Source organism: Macaca fascicularis, chromosome 1 (assembly GCF_037993035.2).
Source record: "Macaca fascicularis isolate 582-1 chromosome 1, T2T-MFA8v1.1".
Taxonomy (NCBI): domain Eukaryota; kingdom Metazoa; phylum Chordata; class Mammalia; order Primates; family Cercopithecidae; genus Macaca; species Macaca fascicularis.
In genome coordinates, this window is record NC_088375.1 from 25290953 (window position 1) to 25312340 (window position 21388).

The 21388-nt window shown below is 46.0% G+C and overlaps 1 protein-coding gene and 1 long non-coding RNA gene across 12 annotated transcripts in view; one reads left to right on the forward strand and one right to left on the reverse strand.

Annotated features, from left to right (window-relative positions):
- Nucleotides 1–2435: 2435 nt before the first annotated feature.
- On the reverse strand, nucleotides 2436–21206 carry LOC135967737 (uncharacterized). Its single transcript, XR_010581934.2, has 3 exons — nucleotides 20716–21206; nucleotides 9235–9360; nucleotides 2436–3696 (listed from the first exon to the last, which is right to left on the reverse strand). It is a non-coding gene; the product is annotated as an uncharacterized lncRNA (long non-coding RNA).
- Nucleotides 14848–21388, forward strand: part of RCSD1 (RCSD domain containing 1) — a 75797-nt gene continuing 69256 nt past the window's right edge. For all 11 annotated transcript variants that reach the window (XM_065531809.1, XM_065531828.1, XM_065531823.1 and 8 more), the window contains exon 1: nucleotides 14848–15019. Coding sequence is in view for 4 of the 11 variants with exons in the window: in XM_065531817.1 (XP_065387889.1) it covers nucleotides 15014–15019 (6 nt within the window). In the remaining 7 variants the exon portion in view is untranslated. The remainder of the gene's footprint in view (nucleotides 15020–21388) is intronic.

The window sequence follows — 21388 nt, forward strand, 5'->3', positions numbered from 1 at the left end:
TCTCTCCCTCTCTCCCACCCTCCTTCCTTCCTGCCTTTGTTATTGTTTTTTTGTTTTTGTTTTTTGTTGTTGTTGTTGTTGTTGTTTTGGTTTGTTGTTGCTGTTGTTCTTGAGATGGGGTCTTGCTCTGTTACTCAGGTTGGAGTACAGTGGTACAATCATGGCTCACTGCAACCTCAACCTCCTGGGCTCAAATGATCCTCCCACCTCAGCCTCCTGAGTAGTTAGGACTATGGGTACATGTCACCATGCCTGGCTAATTTTTTTGTTTTTTTTTTTTTAGAGACAGGGTTCTGCTATGCTGCCCAGGCTGATCTCAAACTCCTGGGCTTAAGCTGTTCTCCTGCCTTGGCCTCCCAAAGTGTTGGGCTAACAGGCATGAGACACCACACCTGGCTGGTTACTTGTTTTTCTTTTTTTTTTTTTCTATTGTTGAGTTGTAGGACTTTTTTATATTCTAGATATTAACCCCTTATGAGATATGTGATTTGCAATTGTTTTCTCCTATTACATAGATTGCATTTTCACTGTTGTTTCCTTTAATGTGGTGGAATTTTTAAGCTTGATATAGTCTCATTTGTCTATTTTTGCTTTTGTTTCCTACACTTTCGGTGTCATATTCAAGAAGTTACCATCAAATCCAATGTCATAAAACTTTCCCCCTGTTTTCTTCCAGGAGTTTTATAGTTTCAGGCCTTAGGTTTAGGTCTTTAATCTATTTTGTGTTAATTTTTGTATGTACTGTAAGGTAAGGGTCCAACTTCATTCTTTCACATGTGGATATCCCAGCTTTCCCAACACCATTCATTGAAGAGATTGTCCTTGCCCCATCATATGGTCTTGGTAACCTTTTTGAAGATCATTTGTCCATATGCATGAGGGTTTATTTCTGGGCTCTCTATTCTGTTTCAGTGGTCTATATGTCTGTCATTATGCTAGTGCCACATTGTTTTGATTATTGTAGCTTTATAATATGTTTTGAAATCGGGAAGTGTGAAGCTTCTAATTTTGTTCTTTTTCAAGATTGTTTTGGCAGTTTGGGGTCCCTTGAGATTCCATATGAATTTTAAATTTGTTTCTATTTATGCAAAAAAAAAAAGCTATTGAAATTTTGATAGGTATTACATTGAATTTGCAGACAGCCTTGGGGGTATGGCCATTTTAACAACATTAAGTCTTCTGATCTATGAACACAGAGTGTGTTTTTGTTTGTGTCTTTAATTTCTTTCAGCAATGATTTGTAGTTTTCAGTGTATAGGTGTTGTTCTCAGCTTGCCTCCTTGGTTAAGTTTACTCCTAAGTATTTTACTCTTTTTGTTGCTATTGGAAATGGGATTGTTTTCTTAATTTTTTTCTTGGATTGTTCATTGTTAGTACAATAAAAGCACAACTGATTTTTATGCTAATTTTGTATCATGTAACTTTGCTGAATTCATGTAATAACTCTAACTGTGTTTTGGTGTACAATATTCAGGGCTTCCTACATATAAGATCATGTCATCTGTGAACAGATCATTTTACTTCTTCCTTTCTGATTTGTATCCCTTTTATTTCTTTTTCCTGCCTAATTGCTCTGGCAAGGACTTCCAGTACCAAGTTGAATACAAGTGGTAAGAGCAGGCAAGCTTGCCTTGTTCTTGGTCTTAGAAAGCTTTCAGTTGACTGGGTGCAGTGGCTCATGCCTATAATCCTAACACTTTGGGAGGCTGAGGTGGGGTGGATCATTTGAGGTCAGGAGTTTGAGACCAGCCTGACCAACATGGCGAAACCCCGCCTCTACTAAAAATACAAAAATCAGCCAGGTGTGGTGGCACGCACCTGTAATCCCAGCTACTTGGGAGGCTGAGGCAAGAGAATCACTTGAACCTGGGAGATGGATGTTGCAGTGAGCCAAGATCATTCCACTGCACTCCAGCCTGGGTGACAGAGTGAGACTATATCTCAAAAAAAGAAAAAAAAAAAAAGAAAGCTTTCAGTTTTTCACTGTTGACTATAATGTTAACTGTGGGCTTTATATAGATTTTTTTTTTTTTTTTTTTTTTTGAGATTGAGTCTCGCTCTGTCGCCCAGGCTGGAGTGCAGTGATGTGATCTTGGCTCATTGCAACCTCCATCTCCCGGGTTCAAGTGATTCTCCTGCCTCAGCCTCACAAGCAGCTGGGACTACAGGTGTGCACCACCATGCCTGGCTAATTTTTGTATTTTTAGTAGAGACGGGGTTTCACCACATTAATCAGGCTAGTCTTGAACTCCTGATCTCGTGATCCACCTGCCTCAGCCTCCCAAAGTGCTGGGATTACAGGCATGAGCCACCATGCCTGGCCCACTTCTAGTTTTACTTTTTAAAATATAGGGCTTTGAGACTGGTTTTAAAATATTAAATTTGGTTGAAACTAGTCACGCATTAGAAATGATAGCCCAGGATGACCAACTGTCAACAGAAAAATCTGCATATGTATTTTCTAGATGTGGGCTTATGGAGACATATGGGGCCATACCTGTCTTGTGAGCTATGTTCTCTCATGCTTAGGTTTCAAGCGGAGTGACTGACAAAGCATATCCAGCTCGTGTAACTAAAAATAAGCCATTTGCTGGGTGGTCCTTTAAAGCCAGCCTTGATGTTTCACACATGTGATCCCGATGGACCAGTGAATGGAGAAGACTCTTTTTGGGTCTGTTGAGGAAGAAGAACTTGGAGAGACTAATCACCATTTTCCTTCTAGGTTCTTAGTGGCTTTAGAAACTGAAGATCTCTAAGTTTCTCTCTAGACTTCGACGAGAGGCAGTAGAAGAAAAAGCAGCCAGGAAAGAACAAAATAGTGCTCTGATATGTCTCAGAACCAACTAGATGAATATCAAAACAGACATTGGCAAGCAAGGATACAGAACTGTGATTTGCAGCTACAAGAAATTAAGAAATACCACCCTGAGCAGGACCAAGTTGAATTTGGAAGCTATGGCTTGTTTTTGTTTTTAAGTGATAAGCTGACGAGATAAAAGGAAGGAGAGAAGGCTCATTCCTTCAATTACCAACTACTTCCTGAACATGAATAAGCATGAATAGGGCATGTAAGTAGGCACTATAGAATACTGAGGAGAAAAGACACACCCATACATCACTATGATGTGACGTAGAGACAAATACCATAAGGGGGTGAGGAAAGAGAGCTATGGGCAATGCACACTGTTAATGATTTAGGAATTCCTTCTCCCTGAGCGAGCAATCAGATCATCCTCCTTAGCTCATCAACAGCTAATACTACAGTCCCTAATGCCCTTTCTTACCATCCCACTTCCTTCTTACCAACCCTAGTTCTAGTTTTGCTCTACCAGCCTTAGGGTAATCATGACCTGGTGCAGGGAGAAGAAGCATCAGGCAGACAAACAGACCGTGCCAGACAGATCATTCATGAAGCCTTAAACACAGCTGCAGAATTAAAACAGAAATGTCAAGGGAACAGAGTGTTCCAGCTGACTTAACTTCCTGTTGATATGTCTCTGGGGAGGAGGGGTGAGGTCTGGAGTTCTAGTATTGGGGTAGAGGGAGGGCAGGGGGTCTGGTGCCGGTGGGAGCGGGACTTATGTCTTTTCAGGCATGGGTACTCAGGAGTTGAGTTCCCATCTGCAAGGCTGTTGGCACTCACTTCCTGAGGCTGACCATGGTCAGAGGAGTCTCTCAGCTACTGATGTGCCCAACCTACAGAAAAACAGGATGTTAGGTTTCAGATCTGATTGAGCCATGAGATGCAAATTCCTTTTCCACCCCACCCCCACCCCTCTCTCCAACGGCTGCCACCCACACCATTCCCCTTTCTGCAGCAAAGCATTCATCTCCCTGTGTGACTTCCATCAGGGGCTGTCTGCGTCCTTTGCTTCATTGACAGCCTGGCTGTGAGGGGTCAGATTAGTGCTTAACCCATTTCATTATGGTTTCAGATTTATGGTCATTTTGATTAGGAGTTCCTTACCACATCCCTGGGTGACTGATGAGAACTCTCCTCAAATTAGAAAAGGAGAACGATAAAGTCACTTTGCTCTCTGCAAGTCACCTATCTGGTAGGATCTTCGAATCCCCAGGCCTCACTTTGGCCCCTTTGCCTACAGGTTATCTATAGGTAATTTGTTGTCAAATCTTTCTTTCCCTTGGTTACTCTCATCCCAGCTCTTTCTCTTTGTTGCCACCTAAAAGCCCTTCCATGTGCAATGAAGGAAACAGAAGCAGAAAATACAAATCAGAAGCCATTCTACTCAAGTTCAATCATCTTCAAAATGCAGATTTCACCCATTTTCACCGAGGCAAACACCAAGCGCAAAACTCTCCCAGAACAACATGCTGAGTGCAGCAGGATCTCCATAAGGAGACTGAAATGGATTCCAAACTTTGTGTCCACTCAAAGGGCTGATGTGCACCCTGTTGGAGCGGGCCCTGCAAACCTGAGGACTGAAGCTGGCTCTGGCAATAGCTCACGTTCTCTTCTACCCCCTCCGCAGGCTTCTGGGGCTCTTTGCTCACAGGATCCTTCGGCACAAAGCTCTGCCATCAGCCCCTGCACTGAGCACACCTAAGCCAACACCTTCTTCCTCTTGCCCCCAAGGCCTTCCTTGGCACTCCATCCTTGTCCCTCCGGCCTTCCTCAGTATCCAGCAACATCCAGTCTTACACTGCTTCAACACATTTAGTATTTAGCTTGTACTCTGATTCAAAGGCTCAAGGATCTATTATTGCCTTTTCAGATAAATGACACTCACAAGGTATGAACTCTATGCTTGCCTCATGGGTCCTAGAGTGGTATTAGGTACACCAAGATGAGAAAAGTCTTTAAAAGTCTCAAAGATTATCACACAGCAGGAAGCAGACAGTGTAATTATAACATACTCCCAAACTGTAAAAACATGCAAGAGATTTCAGCACCAGGAGCTGTGACTTTATACAAGGACATGATAGTACGTAAACTAGTTGATATGTGGTAATTAGGAAAAAAGGTCAGGCCTTTAACTGTGCTATGGTATATTGTATATTACAACTCCCTATGTTATTACTGCATTTTTAAGTGGGCATGTGAGAATGGATTACAAAATGAATTATCTACCTTTTTGCATGGGGCTAGTGTGCACTCATTCATCCAACATGTATTGATTCACCAGATTTGAAGGTGACACTGATCATAGAACTTTGACCAAGATAGGGTGGAATGTGCCTTTATTAAGCTTACAGTTTCATGAGAAAATGAAGAAAGTAGATGGGGTGGGGCGCAGTGGCTCACACCTGTAATCCCAGCAATTTGGGAGGGAGGCTGAGGTGGATGGACCACTTGAGGTCAGGAGTTCAAGACCAGCCTGGCCAACGTGGTGAAACGCCGTCTCTACTACAAATACAAAATTAGCCAGGCATGGAGGTGGGCACATGCAATCCCAGCTACTGGGGAGACTGAGGCAAGAGAATCACTTGAACCTGGGTGGCGGAGGTTGCAGTGAGCCGAGATCGTGCCGTTGTACTCCAGCCTGGGTAACAGAGCAAGACTCCGTCTCAAAAAAAAACAACAAAAAAAAAAGAAAGTAAATGGGCAATTATATAATAATTCTTTCAATGGCAGTAATAGCACAGGTGTTGAGTGGCACATAGGAAACGTCTCTCTCCCAGGCGGTAGGAGACTGGAGAAACGGGTGGCGGTCAGGATCATCTTCCTAGAGAAACCCTAAACCAAGAACTCTTTCAAAAATGAATAAGAGTTCACTTTGTGCAAATCAGGAAATGTATTCCAGGCAGAGGGAAGAGCCCATTCAGGGACCTGAAAGCAGCTCAGAATGCCTGGAGTCTGGAATACTGGCTGTTCTCTGTTGAGAACAGGCCAGGCAGATAAGTGCAGCCATGTCAGGAAAAGGTGTGAGTGAGACATCTAAGAAGTCAGCCTTTATCCTGAGTGCTCCTGGGAGCCAGTTACACGTTCTAGAAAGATTACCGCCTGTGGAGTGGAAAATAGATGGGGTGGGGGGGAGTACAAGTCAAGGTTGGAGGCAAGGAGAACAACTAGAAGATGCAGAGATGAACTAGGACACTGTTTTCATAATCCTGATGTAAGACGGCAGTGACAGTGAGGGAGGGAGCGGCGATGATGTCAGGGTATTTCAGAGCTAGAACTGCGGCACCTGATTGCTAAAGATGAACGAAAAATCAAGAGTGACTCCCAGGTTTCTGTCATGAGCAAATGGATGGATACTGAGGCCACTACAAGAAGGAAAGAGAAACTATCAGGTGGGGACCCAGGTTTTCAATATGTTTTTGCAAATGAGTACTTTGCCAAAGTCAAAAACAAGAACACGTTGTGCAGAAAACTTTTGACATACTTCTCTGCCTGTTATCCATGTAAAAAGACAAAGGAGGATGAGTCATAGGTGGGATTTGGATACTCTTATTTCTTATAGTCTGTTTCACTTTATTTGTATAGAATTATTGGAGATAATTGTTTTAAGGCCAAGTGGGTAACCTCGAGCTTGGACAAGTTCTTGCCCACTTCAAGATACTCATTTGTATTAGCAAATGCCCTTAGAGGCAAAACTGCAAAGTCGCTTAACCTTACTAACAATATCCTAAAGAAATTACATCCAAAAAACCTTAATTTTAACTAAACATCACCTCATTTTCTAGAAGAAATTAGTTCTTTGTTAAGAATGAGAAAAAGGATTATCAATACCCATTGCTGTTTAAAATTTAGATAGGAATTAAAACACTTCAAATTCTGATAATGGTTACTCTTATTTTTTTCAATTTAAAATTGTTTTTCCTCCACGAGTGATGTTAGGTTTCTCACTCGCTTTTTCTGTGTTGCATTCTCCCATCTTTCTATCTCTTTCTCTGTGTGTGTGTGTGTGTGTGTGTGTGTGTGTGTGTGTGTGCACGCGCGCGCGCGCATGTGTTTCTCTCTCTACCCTTCCCTGCCAGTCTCTTTCTCCCCATCTCTGCTCCACATTTTTCTGAGGGTCAACTTCTTTCTTTGTACTGATATATGTGTCTGATTTTGTCTTCTTAAAGTTTATATCTATCTGACTCAGTTGAATACCTTCAGCTATAACAAAAGATTATAACTCGGCCAGGCACAGTGGCTCACGCCTGTAATCCCAGCACTTTGGGAGGCCGAGGCAGGAGGATCACTTGAGGTAAGGAGTTCGAGACCAGCCCGGCTAACATAGTGAAACCCCATCTCTACTAAAAATACAAAAATTAGCCAGGCATGGTGGCGGGCACCGGTAATCCCAGCTACTCAGCAGGCTGAGGCAGGATAATCACTTGAACCCGGGAGGCGGAGGTTGCAGTGAGCCGAGATCACACCACTGCCCTCCAACCTGGGTGACAGAGCGAGACTCCGTCTCCGGGGGTGGGGGAGGGAAGATTATAACTCAAATGGCTTAAGGCATAAAGAAATGTATTGCTCTGCTGGGCGCCGTGGTTCATGTCTGTAATCCCACCACTTTGGGAGGACGAGGCAGGCGGATAACAAGGTCAGGAGTTTGAGATCCGCCTGGCCAACATGGTGAAACCCTGTCTCTACTAAAAAATACACTAAAAATAGCTGGGCGTGATGACTTGCACCTGTAATCCCAGCCACTCAGGAGGCTGAGGCCAGAGAATTGCTTGAACCCAGGAGGTGGAGATTGTAGTGAGCCAAGATCAAGACATTGCACTCCAGCCTGGGCAACAGAGCAAGACTCCGTCTCAGGAAAAAGAAAGAGAGGAGAGGAGAGGAGAAGAGGCGAGGAGGGGAGGGGAAGGGAGGGGAGGGGAGGGAAGGGGACAGGAGGGGAAAGGAAGGGAGAGGAGGGGACAGGAGGGGAGAGGAGGGGAGAGGAGGGGAGGGGAGGGGAGGGGAAAGGAAGGGAGAGGACGGGACAGGAGGGGAGAGGAGGGGACAGGAGGGGAGAGGAGGGGACAGGAGGGGAGGGGAGGGGACAGGAGGGGAGGGGAGGGGAGGGGAGGGGAGGGGAGAGGAGGAAGGAAGCACTTGTTTCTCATAACAAGAAGTCCAGAGGGGGAAGTCATCCCAGGGTTGCTTGATTCAGCACCTCAACAAAGTTATTGGGTTTTTAATCCAATGAATGTTCACCGAGCACCTATTTGTGCCTGGCCTTGATTTGGGCACACAGGATACACAGTGAAAGAAAAGAAACAAAAATATCTGTGTTCATGGAGTTTACATTCTAGCTTTTCGCAGCTTTGCCTCATGGTAGCAAAATGGCTGTTGCAGTTCCAGGCATCCTTATAAGGTAGGATAACACCCAATATTTACAGGGCATCTCTTCCTGTGTGTTTCTTTATCAGAAAGGGTAATGCTTTCCCCCTTTTGTCTCATTAGCCAACATTCCTCACTTATCCCTCCCTAATACAGTTTCTGGCAAGGGGAATGATATTTCTAAAACTGGCTTAGACTATTCAGGAATAACCCACTAACACCAGGCCCCGCTCCCTATTGTTCTAGCATGGGGCCCAGGCCCAGATTTTTTTTTTTAAACAGGGTCTCACTCTGTTGCCCAGACTGGAGTACGGTGGCATGATCGTATCTCACTGCAGCCTCGAATTCCCGGCTCAAGTGATCCTCCCACCTCATCCTCCTGAGTAGCTAGGACAGATTTTTTTTTTTTTTTTTTAAGAGATGGGGTCTCACTACACTACCCAGACTGGTCTCTACCTCAAGCGATCTTCCTGCCTCAGCCTCCCAAAGTGTTGGAATTACAGGCATTAGCCACTGAATCCAGTCAAGAAAGATTTTTTCCAAAGCTCCCTGGGTCATTCTAATTTACAGCCTGAGTTGAAACTGTTGTGCAGGTGCCCTACATGATATACTTTTTAGGTTTAAGAAGGTTCGAGCTTCCTTGGTAGATTTACCAAATGTCATTCCTAAAACCTGGGAAAATGTGCTAGAAGGAGAAGGCTGTAATCTTTTGGGATCTCTAAGTCATCCCCTTGGGTTTTCCATCAACACTGTTTTTTAGCCTCAGTTATTAGACCAGAGTCTTCTCCTAGGCCCATCCATCGTTGGCCTTTCTCTCAGCTGGAGACCACCCACCCCTTTCCTCAGAGCACCTGAGCTGAGTGCAGTCTCCATCCTCACAGCCACCCTTTCTTCAGTCCAGTCTGGGACTCTTTTGTTTTCTTCTTTTTTAAAAATTAAATCTCTCCCCCCAAATTATGAAAATACATGTGTTTACTGTAACCACTCAAACAGCACAAAGTTATTTTTACCAAGAAATAGTTGAATAATCTTCCTCTTCCTGTATCCATTCTCTATTATTCCAGAAGATGAGGCTCTCTCTGGGCCTGTCTTTCTCCACGGCCAGTGTCCTCAGGCCCCGGCTTGTCAGTGGATCTCTGTGGTGGGGGTAAGGAGGAGGGGGTGACAGAAGGCTGGCACAGGAGTCAGTCCAGAATCAAAGCAGTGTGAGGGCTCAATTCCTCCCCCCAACTACCTTTTTTCTTAATTTTTAAAATTGAAGCAATTTTATTTATTTATTTTATTTTTATTTTATTTTTATTTTTTGAGACAGGGTCTGACTCTGTCACCCAGGCTGGAGTGCAGTGGCATGATCACAGTTCACTGCAGCCTTGACCTCCCAGGCTCAAGCAATCCTCCCACCTCAGCCTCCCAAGTTGCTGGGACTACAATCTGTAGAATACCACTATGCCCAGCTAATTTTTTTATTTTTTATAGAGACAGGGTCTTGCCATGTTGCTCAGGCTGGTCTCAAATTCCTGAGCTCAAGCAATCCTCCCACCCTGGCCTCCCAAAGTGCTGAGATTACCAGCATGAGCCACTGTGCCCAGCCTGAAATAATTTTAAACTTTGAGAAAAGTTGTAAAGTTAACACAAAGAACTCCCATATAGCCTCCCACCCAGAATTCCTTTCAGTTTTGCCAATTATCCTAATAATTCCTTTAATATGCTTGGCTCAAACCACTCATTTAACCCAGTTATCATGTCTCTGTAGTCTCCTTTAACCAGAACCCCTCCTCAGCCTTCCCTTGACTTTCCTGACATTGACACTTATGAAAATTACAGACCAGTCATTTTGAGGAATGTCTTCCTATTTGGTTTGTCCAATGTTTCCTCATGATTAGATTCAAGTTATGCCCTTTTGGCCAGAATATTACAGAAGTGATGGTGCATTCTTATTGCATCCCATCATGTGACGTCAATTTGTTTCATTACTGGTGATGTTGACTTTGGTCACTTGATTAATATTATGTCTATTAAAGTTTCTTCTCTGTAAGGTTGCTTTTCTCCTTATTGTAATTAATCAGTGACTTGAGGGAGCTGGTTTAAATTATGTAAAACCTCATTCCTTACCCCACTTTTACCCAATAGATTTAGCATACAACTTTATTTCTTTCCTAAAATTAAGTATGATGGTTGTTAGATGGAAATTTTTTTTACACATGTTTGTTGGCATTTTGTATGTTTTTCTTTTTCTTTTCTTTTTTTTTTTTTTTTTTTTGAGATGGAGTCTTGGTCTGTCTCCCAGGCTGAAGTGAGTGGGGTGATCTTGGCTCACTGAAACCTCCACCTCCCAGGTTCAAGCTACTCTACTGCCTCAGAGTCCCGAGTAGCTGGGATTACAGACGCACACCACTACACCTGGCTAACTTTTGTATTTTTAGTAGAGACGGGGTTTCACCATGTTGGTCAGGCTGTTCTCAAACTCCTGTGTGTGTGTGTGTGTGTGTTTCATTATATTTTGTTTTGCCAATTTATCAGAATTTAGGAATGAATGGTATTATGTAAAATGTTATATATATTATATGTTTATATTATTTTATATATTTATATTGTATATATTTATACATTCTATTAATATAACTGTATTATATAGATGATATTTTGCTTAATACCATATTAGGTAATTTTTACCTATATATGCATTTGCCTATACCATACTAGGTAGTATTTGTAGTCAAAAAAGAATATTTGCTTCTTGCTCTTCATTTTTAAAATAAATGTGTCCACTATAAACAGCTGATTGATTGGAGCTCTTTGCAATTCTGCTTGAAAGCTAATTAAGTTACTACTTATTGTGGCCTTTCATGATCTTTTCTCCCACTGGGTCTTTATTCCCATGGGAGACCCATCTCTGAAAGACTCTGTCTTTGACTTAAAGGGGAAAATCCTAATTTGCTTCACTTGTTCATTCATTCATGCACATATTCACCAAATTATTTTTATTTTACTTTTTTTTTTTTTTAGAGACAAGGTCTTGTTCTGTTGCCAAGGCTACAGTGCTCACGTTAGCCTTGAACTCCTGGGCTCAAACCATCCTCCACCTCCCAAAGCACTGGGATTACAGGTGTGAGCTACCACCTGGCCTCATTCACTAAATATGTATTGAGGGCCTTCTATATGCCCGGAGGAACCTCTGGCTCCTCCCCACACGTCCTTCCCCTGGCTGAGCTGTATCTCTGGTGTTCTTGTTCTTGTTTTTTTGTTTTTTTGAGATGGAGTCTCACTCTGTTGCCCAGGCTGGAGTGCAGCGGCGCAATCTCAGCTCACTGCAACCTCTGCCTTCCGGGTTCAATCGATTCTCTTGCCTCAGCCTCCCAAGTAGCTGGGATTACAGGAGCATGCCACTACATCCAGCTAATTTTTGTATTTTTAGTAGAGGCAGGGCTTCACCATGTTGGCCAGGCTGGTCTCAAACTCCTGACCTCGTGATCTGCCTGCCTCAACCTCCCTAAGTGCTGGGATTACAGGCGTGAGCTACCGCGCCTGGCATTTTTTTTTTTTTTTTTTTTTTTTTGAGTCAGAGTCTTGGCTCTGTCACCCAGGCTGGAGTGCAGTGGCAAGAATTTGGCTCACTGCAACCTCCACCTCCCCGGTTCAAGCAATTCTCCTGCCTCAGCCTCCTGAGTGACAGGGATTACAGGCACACACCACCATGCCCAGCTAATTTTTGTATTTTTTTAGTAGAGATGGGGTTTCACCATGTTGGCCAGGCTGGTCTCTTTAACTCCTGACCTCATGATCCACCTGCCTCACCTCCCAAAGTTCTGGGATTACAGGCGTGAGCTGCCGCGCCCAGCCTGGTGTTCTTATTGTTAGTTACCTGATGACCTGTACTTATTGTGTGGCTGGTTCTGACTATCAGGGTATATGAAGGGTAAGGGCCCAGGGTGGAGTGAAGGAAGTGGTTCCATGTTAGCTAGCCAGACCCCCAGAAAGAGAGGGGAACCAACTCCTCTGAAAGTCACTTTCCCTTCCCCTTGGGCTGTTGTTTCCTCCCAGCCCCCAGAGCAGCCAGTTACAATCCCAGATAACCCAGCAAACCTGGGTGTTTATCAGCAGAGTTACTGCTATTCTGGCTCCTGGAGATCTTCTGTAGGGACAGAAGAAGATGAGAGGAATACACATACCACACCTACTCGTGGCTGCCGAAACACAGCTCGGGCTACCTCTTGGTCCTTCCCTCCCCTTTTTCCAGCCCCTCCCTCAGGAGGAGTCCCAGTCTGGGGCCCAGATAGCTCTGGAGCAGCATTCAGCTCTGCACTGGGGACCCAGGAGCATGGTGGAGGCCAAGCTTGTTTGCTTTGTGGTCATTTGTTCTCAGCCAAGGGAGGCCTGAGCAGGGCGTGGGGAGCAGCTGCAAGTCACCTTGGGTGACTGTGATGTTATCTGGGCCTAACGGTTTCCTCTGGGTAAGCACTTCCGCCCTCCTGTTTGTGAAGCCAGAAACCTGTGCTGGGGCAGCCCCATTCTGAGCACAAAGGAGGACTAGGTAGAAGGAGAAAGGAAAAGGCCCTGTGGAGCAGAGTTAGAAGACCTGGTAGTAGACTATGCAGTCATCACTATGTCCTGAACCTTTAAAAAGAAGAACGGAAAATATCACAAGCAAAAGCGTGCATTGCAGGTTACCAGTAAATACCCTTCCTTACTGCCGACTCTGCTCCAGAGTCCTCACCTGAGCAGCCATGTGGCTGGACTGGGAGCGGCTCACCATTAATTCCTGAGAGTGAGGGCTCTTTTCACTAGGTCCCTGAGTGCCTGGCTCTAAATAAAAAAATATCAGGGCCGGGCGCGGTGGCTCACGCCTGTAATCCCAGCACTTTGGGAGGCCGAGGCAGGCGGATCACGAGGTCAGCAGATCGAGACCATCCTGGCTAACACGGTGAAATCCCGTCTCTACTAAAAAATACAAAAAACTAGCCGGGCGAGGTGGCGGGCGCCTGTAGTCCCAGCTACTCAGGAGGCTGAGGCAGGAGAATGGCGTAAACCCGGGAGGCGGAGCTTGCAGTGAGCAGTGATCCAGCCACTGAACTCCAGCCTGGGCGGCAGAGCGAGACTCCGTCTCAAAAAAAAAAGAAAGAAAGAAAGAAAGAAAATACAGCCAGAAAGTAGCAGAGCTGGAATTAAGCCCTCAGTCTGTTTCTAAAACCAGGGGTCTTCCTCTATACTTAGCTAAGCTAAAGAACTAGAAGCCACTCTGACATTAGGGCTGCCAGTGTTTTAGAAAGTTGGGCCTTAGAAAGTTCTAGGACATGAAGGACGCCATATTTCTAAGACTGGTACCCAAAGCAACAATCTAAGTGCCTGAAAGTGCACAGATGGTGCCTGGATAAGCAGAATCAGGGCAGTCTTTGTAGCAGGAGCAGACTCTCAGCTTGTTTTCTCTACTGTTTCTCCACATGTCTCTTCACAGCGCTCACCATAACCTGTCCCACTGGCCGCCTCTGACGGGGCTCCCCTCCCCGGTTGAGTTGGGGTCGGGCCAGTGAGAATGCTGTGGGATAACCCAGAGGCGTCATATATCCAGCCAATACCCTGACACTCGCAGGTCTCTGAAGGCATTTTCCTGTTTCTCTCTGCCAAAAGGTCCGAAGGGAGCAGGGATCCGGATAGCAGGGAGCGGATCTGCCCTGGTGCAGATTCCAGTCCCCGCATCCCTCCCACGCGGTCTCTTTGCTGCCCAGCCGGGATGGCCCCAAAGGAAGGTTGCTATGCTGGGCCCCGTGGGAATCAGATGTTGAGCATCCTGCCCTTTACTATATTTAACAGGAATGGAGACGAGGCCCTTTAGCAAGTAGCTTGTGGGAGCCAAAATTCCCAAAAAACCGAATGCATCAGTCAAAGCAAGATTTGAAGAACAGATTTATCACTTCAGGGAGCTTGGAAAACTTTGCGTGGATTCCTCATTTTCCTCCTCCTCCTCCTTCTCCTCGTACACAGATGATAGATGGATAGATAGTGTTTTCCTGGAAGGTGGAGAGGAAAAGACGTGCGAAGGAAAAGACGTGCGAAGGGAAAAGACGGCGCCAAGCTGAGCTCTGAAGCCTCCGTCTGAAGGGCTCCTCTTTTGGGGGAACACAAACGCCTTCCACTAGCTAGGGTCCTCGAACTCCACCCAAGAACTGCAGGGAAACCAGGTACGACAGTAATGCAATTTTAAAAAGAGGGAGAGGAAGAAGGAAAGCAGGACGGATGGACACAGAAGAAGGAAATCGAAAAGAGAGGAAATCAAAAGAATTAAAGGACCACTCTAATTCTTGAAGGGACAGGAAAAAGAAAGAAGACGCATTAAGGGAGGGAGACATTGAGAAGGACTGAGACCGTGGCAAAGCCCAGGGTCCTGAGAAACTTCGCGAGACAGAGGGGCCCTGCAGCTGCCCATCCCCATGTTTGGGCACATGGAGTCGTGGCTCCCGCTCTTGAGTCCTGCCCTGGGAGGGACAGTATCTGTTTAGATTTGCGTCTAAATTTAAACCCTGATCGTCGGCCTCCCTCCCCGCTCCCCACCCTCCCCTCCCCTCCCCTTCCTCCCTCCCTCCCTCCTCCTCCTTCCTCGTTCTCTCGCGCAGGGCCCCCGCGGCCGGGGCAGTCCCGCAGCCGAGCGCAGCCGGGCGCGCGCCGCCGCCCACTCGCCCTGTGCCCGCCGCAGCCCGAAACTGGCCACGGCCGGGAGTGGAGGGGACAGCGGGGATCGTGAGCTCCGACCCGAGCGAGCGGGTGCGTCCGCCTCAGAGTCGGCACCTGAAGGACATGGAGGTAAAGGACCCTGGAGAGGGACGCGGGGCTGGGCAGTGAGCGGGGTACCGGGCGCCCCTTCCCCGGGCGGCTGCCCCTGCTCTGAGCATGGAGCACGCGGCTCATCGCTGCTGCCAACTAGAAGGGCAAATGCCTGCTGTTCCGATGCCTCCTTGGCCAACTCCGGAGGATCATCCCTGGTCCCACCTAGGACACCCGAGTGGGCAGGCTGGGGTTGGTAAGGAAAGACATCAGAGGGAGAGAAAACGGCTTTCCTAGAGGCCCGGGTATTTTGGTTAGGAACTTAAATGCTAAAAAAAAAAAAAAAAAAAAAAGTTAGGTGCAGCCAAGGTTTGTAAACGGGTAAACGTGTCAGCAAAAACTTTGCAAGAAGGCAGAAGCCCTTGAATCTGAAGAGATGAGTATTGAAAGGGAAACAGAAGTGGCAACACGAGGCCAGCACGCCTTGGTGGGTCTGTGGGCTTCCCTTTTCGCTTTCGGAGTGGCATTTTAGAGAGTCCAGTTGTCCTCTTGCTTCTGAAGTCCTTCCTGGATCTGTCGCATCTTCTTCCATAACTTTCTGAAAAGTTCCCCTCACTGATCAGTCGAATGACATTATTTCTGATAAAACTTAAGACTCCCTTGGACACCCCTGCCTCTGAAGCTGTGTGTCCGGAGGTATGCTGGCCACATATGCAGGCTGTGCCAGAGCCAGGCCCCGCACTTCTCTGCCTGCTGAGAGGAGGTCTGGGGACTTTCCTTGTTCTGTTCCAACCTCAGCAGAGGAGCGGTTGGGTGTATTCCCCACATCCCTCTCTTCTGCACATCTTGAGGCTTCGGTATGTTTCCCCCTTGCAGATAAGACCTGATATGTAGCCCTAAGTCAATCTTAGTAGAACCTGGGGCTTTTGAGAAGATGCTAATGTTATATAGTTTTAAAGGTGATTCCCACTCATATTCAAAAGGAAACCTGTGTTGCTCACTAGACTGTGGTCAGTGCAATCAGGATTCACAATTAACTCCGCTATCTCTTCCCTGCTCCAGGCTCTGTGCCTGGGCCCTGGTGGTCTTTTTATTTTTTTCTTTTGAGACAGGGTCTCATTCTGTTACCCAGGCTGGAGTGTAGTGGCACAATCTCAGCTCACTGCAACCTCTGCCTCCCAGGCTGGAAGGATTCTCCCACCTCAGCCTCCCAAGTGGCTGGGGCTACAGGTGTGTACCACCATGCCTAGCTAGCTCTAAATTTTTTTGTAGTGACAAGTTATCACTATATTGCCCATGCAGGTCTTGAACTCCTGGGCTCAAGTGATCCTCTAAGCCTTGGCTTCCCAAAGTGCTGGATTTGCAGGCATGAGCCACACCACTCCTGGTCCTGGTTGTCTTTTCTAAGCTAGACTGTGCTTGCCGGCAAAGCTTCATGACTTCTCTAAAGGGGCAATAAATTTGTACTTTAGAGAAATCACGGAGCTGTATCCAGGCATCCAGCCCAACCAGTTGTCTTCAAGGAACAGGGAATTACATTCAAGGAGACTTTATAGAGTGCAAGAACCACTGGAGTCTAAGATGGACCCTCCATAGAAACATTTGTAAGGCCAGGAAGCTCAGGCAGATTAGGGCTGGGGGTGAGGCACGCACACAGCGAAGCTCAGCAGGTGGTGTGCACACATCCACCCAAAGATCACACAAGCACAAAACAACAGGGTTCTCTCTGAGCTGGCCACTGCTTCAGGGCAGAGGAGGGAAATGGCCCAGGCAACGCCCAGCTTCTTGGGTTGGGTGAAGGCTCCTTAAGATATTGTTTTAGAAGTGGTTTCCCTCTTCTGGAAGTGTACGAAGTGCCTTAGGCCCCAGGCTGCAGGTTCACTATGATGTATGACCTGTCTAACCTCTTGAAGAAACGGATTGGAGATAAGAGGAAAGCAACTCTTAGACTTCAAGCAGGTTGCTACTGGAGGGCCAAATGCAAGTGTCAACTTTGTTCTAGGAAAACAAGGAGGGTCTCCTTCCACAGAGGCACTTTCTCCCCCCTCAGTTGAGGAAGGGATAGTGTATGGCAGAGGCACTGAAACTATCAGCTGAGCAACTTCCTGTGTGGCTTGGGGGGTGGAGGGGATTGCAAAAAAAGAGAAGGCCCTTCCTTATCGAGACGTTTAGTAACTTATGCAGGATTCCACAAGATACCAAAATCACTCCCGTGCTAGGATTTGGGAGGGACACGGGAGGGAATCGCTCAGCCAGCCAGAGGCCTGACAAATCACCCTGCATCTATTGCAGGGTGTCAATTTATTGGTTGGACAGTGGCGGCTTTTGAAGTTTCTTTGTCAAAATGCCTGGGGGGGGAAAAAAACAAAAAAAACAAAAAAACCCTGCAACTGCTAGTGAAGAAAGTAAAGAGGAAAACTAGGGGCCAGGGAAGTGACAATTCTTAGCCAGGAAGTAAACTTTTCATGGTGAAGCATGTTATGCAGGAGTGGGACTTGGGGGTTTCTTTTTTTTTTTTTTTTTTTTTTTTTTTGAGACGGAGTCTCTCTCTGTCGCCCAGGCTGGAGTGCAGTGGCCGGATCTCAGCTCACTGCAAGCTCCGCCTCCCGGGTTCACGCCATTCTCCTGCCTCAGCCTCCCGAGTAGCTGGGACTACAGGCGCCCGCCACCTCGCCCGGCTAGTTTTTTGTACTTTTTAGTAGAGACGGGGTTTCACCGTGTTAGCCAGGATGGTCTCGATCTCCTGACCTTGTGATCCACCCGCCTCAGCCTCCCAAAGTGCTGGGATTACAGGCTTGAGCCACCGCGCCCGGCCATGGGGTTTCTGAAAATCTCAGAGTAAAACCCTCTTTTGAGAGGTGAAACTCACTTTTCGGACATGAAAGGGCTACTGTATATGGAAAGAAATGAAGTTATGTTACTTCTCAGTATTAGGAATCCAAACCAGACCAACAAGGGTTACTCAACATTCATTCTCTAAAGCTCATGTACCCATTGGAAGTCTTTGAGAGATCTTTTTTTAAAGTCACTGTTACCATTATCAACAACATCAATCATTACTTCAGCCCTCATAAAGCCCTCTGGAATAAACAAAGTATAGATGCCATCTGATCCCTGCCTTTTAAAAGCTCACAACCCAATAAAGGGAATGAGACTGACTATATCCTGTCATATACATAATCTTCAAATGCATAAGTGCCAGTTGAATACTGCTGCAGATCATGAGTTCTGCAGGAGTTTAGACTAGATTAGGTTCAGAAGAAGCCTTGGAAGAAAGATGTGGGTGAGGAGGAGAAGGTATAAGGAATGGGCACAGGGAGAACATGCCAGCTTTGTCCAACCGGCTGGGAAGGAAGGTAGGAAAGCAGTAACAGAAAAAAATGAAAGTATTAAGATAAATCCAAGGTCACTGAGTATAGTAGATGCCCAGCTAAGTGGGTGAGTGGGAGCTGAAATCCAAATCACTTGAAGGAAAAGGTTACTTTTTGTTCATACAAAATCTCCTTGCCTAGTTGAGCCTCACACGGGTGGCTTTTTCTAATTCATGCAGAGGCCATCTGCAACCCTTGAAGGCCAGAGGTGTATGGCCCTGGATTCTGCTCCATGGACAGTAGGAAACTCTGAGAGGTGTTGAGGCAGCTGGCAGCAGTGATGTAGCAGGGATGATACAGCAAACATGCCAGTTCATGGAGTGAGCAAGGGAACCAGGGGAGAAAGCATCTTTTTGAGTCCAGGTATATTCTGACTTCGGGATACAATAAGAATGGAGAGAGTGGAAAAGAGTAAAGACCATGTGCTGGAAGGGAAGTCAGAAGTCACCAAGCTGCCCAGAAGAGTGAAGTTCTCTATGGTGCCAGGGAAAATGGCAGTACCAACTTTTATAGCTCCATACAAAGCCTTTTGCAGGCAGGGATTGTCTCACTGGTCTTTGAGTCTCCAGAATGAGCACAGTGCCTGGCATATAGTCATATAATTTCTCAATAAAAGTTTGCTTAATAAATGATTAGCAGAAATAAGGAACTCCTTCCCCTCTCGGTCTGTAGCTCAAACGTCTCCACCTCTGGAAACCTCTGTGATGCCCCCAGCACTCTCAGAGCACTTTGCTCAAGCCACTATCAGAACACTAGGCAGAACTGGAACTGTCAGCCTCCCTGACTGTCACCCTGGAAGGCTCCTTGAGGGCAGGGGCCATGTCTTACACGTTTAGAGCCTAATGGCATCAAGAAAGGCTTGTTGCATGAGCAAATATTGAAGACGGTAGAAAGATCATGGTTTTTTTTTGACAAGCAGGGTTTAGATATGTTGGTTTTGATTGTTCTAAGCAGAATATCCACCACTCCCTAAGAAATACAAACCTGTTATGTTATAAATGTGATTCTCTTCTAGAAGAGATAATAGGTGATGTTATTGTGGATAGGAACCCAGAGGACAGAAGTGTGTAAAGAAGGAGCTGGAGGCGTAGGATGTCACATTTAAATTAATATTCTTGGTCGCTTAAATATAAATTGTGTGCACTGCCAATAGCCTGAGGTCACTTGAAAAAAAGTATAATTTTCACTGACTAAATCCTTTGTTTGTTCAACTAAATTGTAGGCACATCATGGCACTGATAAAATCATGAATTTCTAACTTAGGTGGAGTCAATAAATGAATCATTTTCTCTGGGGTAACTGCAAATCTCAGTATTTATTGGGCCCTTATTACATACTGGATCTTGTATTTTAAATGTTACTTAAAAATTATGGAGCTCTCATGTCTTTTCATTCTCACAGACTGTCAGTATTACTCTGATGAGAGTCTGTGTGTGTGTGCGTGCATGTGTGTGTGTACATATTGGTGTATATGATGTGTTCGTTTTGTAACCTACTTTTTCATCCGTATCTTTTTACTTCAGTAAACATTTTCTACCACATTTTTTTTAAATTATGGGGCTAGGAGATAGAAGAGAAACATGTAACGAATCCAAGTCTTAAAAAGATTATTTTGATATTTCACCGTGAAACACTAGGAGAAACACCCACGGCCTCGCTGTGTTTTGACCCACCCACCCTCTCCCTGAGCCATATGTTGGCTGCTGGTTGGAGCTGATCGGCCGAAATTAGGAATTGCACAGCCTCTAAAGCTAGAGTTTGGCTCGGTGGACTTGCGGCATGCCAAAATACCCCACATTCTTCTCTGGCTCCCACGTGCTCTGTGGGACCCTCACTGTCACACTGGCCCCCACTCAGCAGACATCTTCCATTTGTTGGACTGCGACGACAGGGGGAATTTGGGGAGTGAGACTTTAAGGGCCCAGCCCAGGCCCTATCACAGGAGGGGGTGAGTGTGCATTCCTGGAAAGGAGTCGGGTTTCAGAGCCTGATCCGCAGCGTGGCTCCTCACAGCACGGCCAGCCAGAGCTTGGCGAGCGCGGTTCCGTGGGAAATCTGAACACTGGCGGCTCAGCAGCCCGGTAATCTTATCAGGGCCGCAAGAGAAAGCATTTTGGTTCCAGAGAAATCTGAAGGCAGCTCCGCTTTCCTCCAGTAATAATATTTAAGTCTGTGGAGCCAGCCTGACCACCCCTATTCAACTCATTAGAATCTAAAAATCTCAGAGCTCTGGGTGAAATAAAACAATTTTTAACTGCCCTCTGCCATAAGGTAAAGGGATAAACCAACTCACCAAGAAGTATCCTGAGGATTTAGGCACTATTGGACTTTGGGAAAGTCAACAGCTTGCAATTTTTCTCTTACCTGAGGAGTAGTTCAGCCCAAGCCTTCAGAAGTAAGACAGAAGGATGGTTCTTGTAGTATCAAAGTTTCAGTAATGCTTCGGACACAGGATGAACACTGAGTTGCCACCATCGACAGGATTGCCCTAGGAATCTCCTGAAGCTCATCACCAGAGCCAGACCCGAATGAACACTCTCCTGGTTCTTTGGTCTTCTGGGCAGTCAGCCTGCCATTTTTTCCCTTTGGGGCTTCCTGAATACCTATCTCCTGGTAATCGTGGAAACAGATGGCTAAGCCCATGAGGCTAACCCTGTAGAGCCATTTATTTGGATGGATCAAATCCTATTCCATGGGAAGGGCCTCCAGCCAGTGCAATTCCAAATCCCAATGACTCCCTAAGAGGGGTGCAGGGCCCTTACCTCTGTAAGAGACTTGTCTGAGTTGCCATTAGAGTCTATCTTTAATGAATAGTATTAGAAGCCTCCAAGCTGGAGCTGTCAGATGGGGGCACTGAGAAATTCTGGACTTTGGAACAGACATTATCCCCAGCGAAAAATTTGAGTCAGCATCACAGATGTCTCCAGCCCTTTGTTTTGAACCTGTTTGTACCATGCCAGGGCCAACCTCCTGGACTCGGGAGAGCAATCACTACTCTTTCCCAGGCTGAATCTTTTATCATTAATCATTAATGATT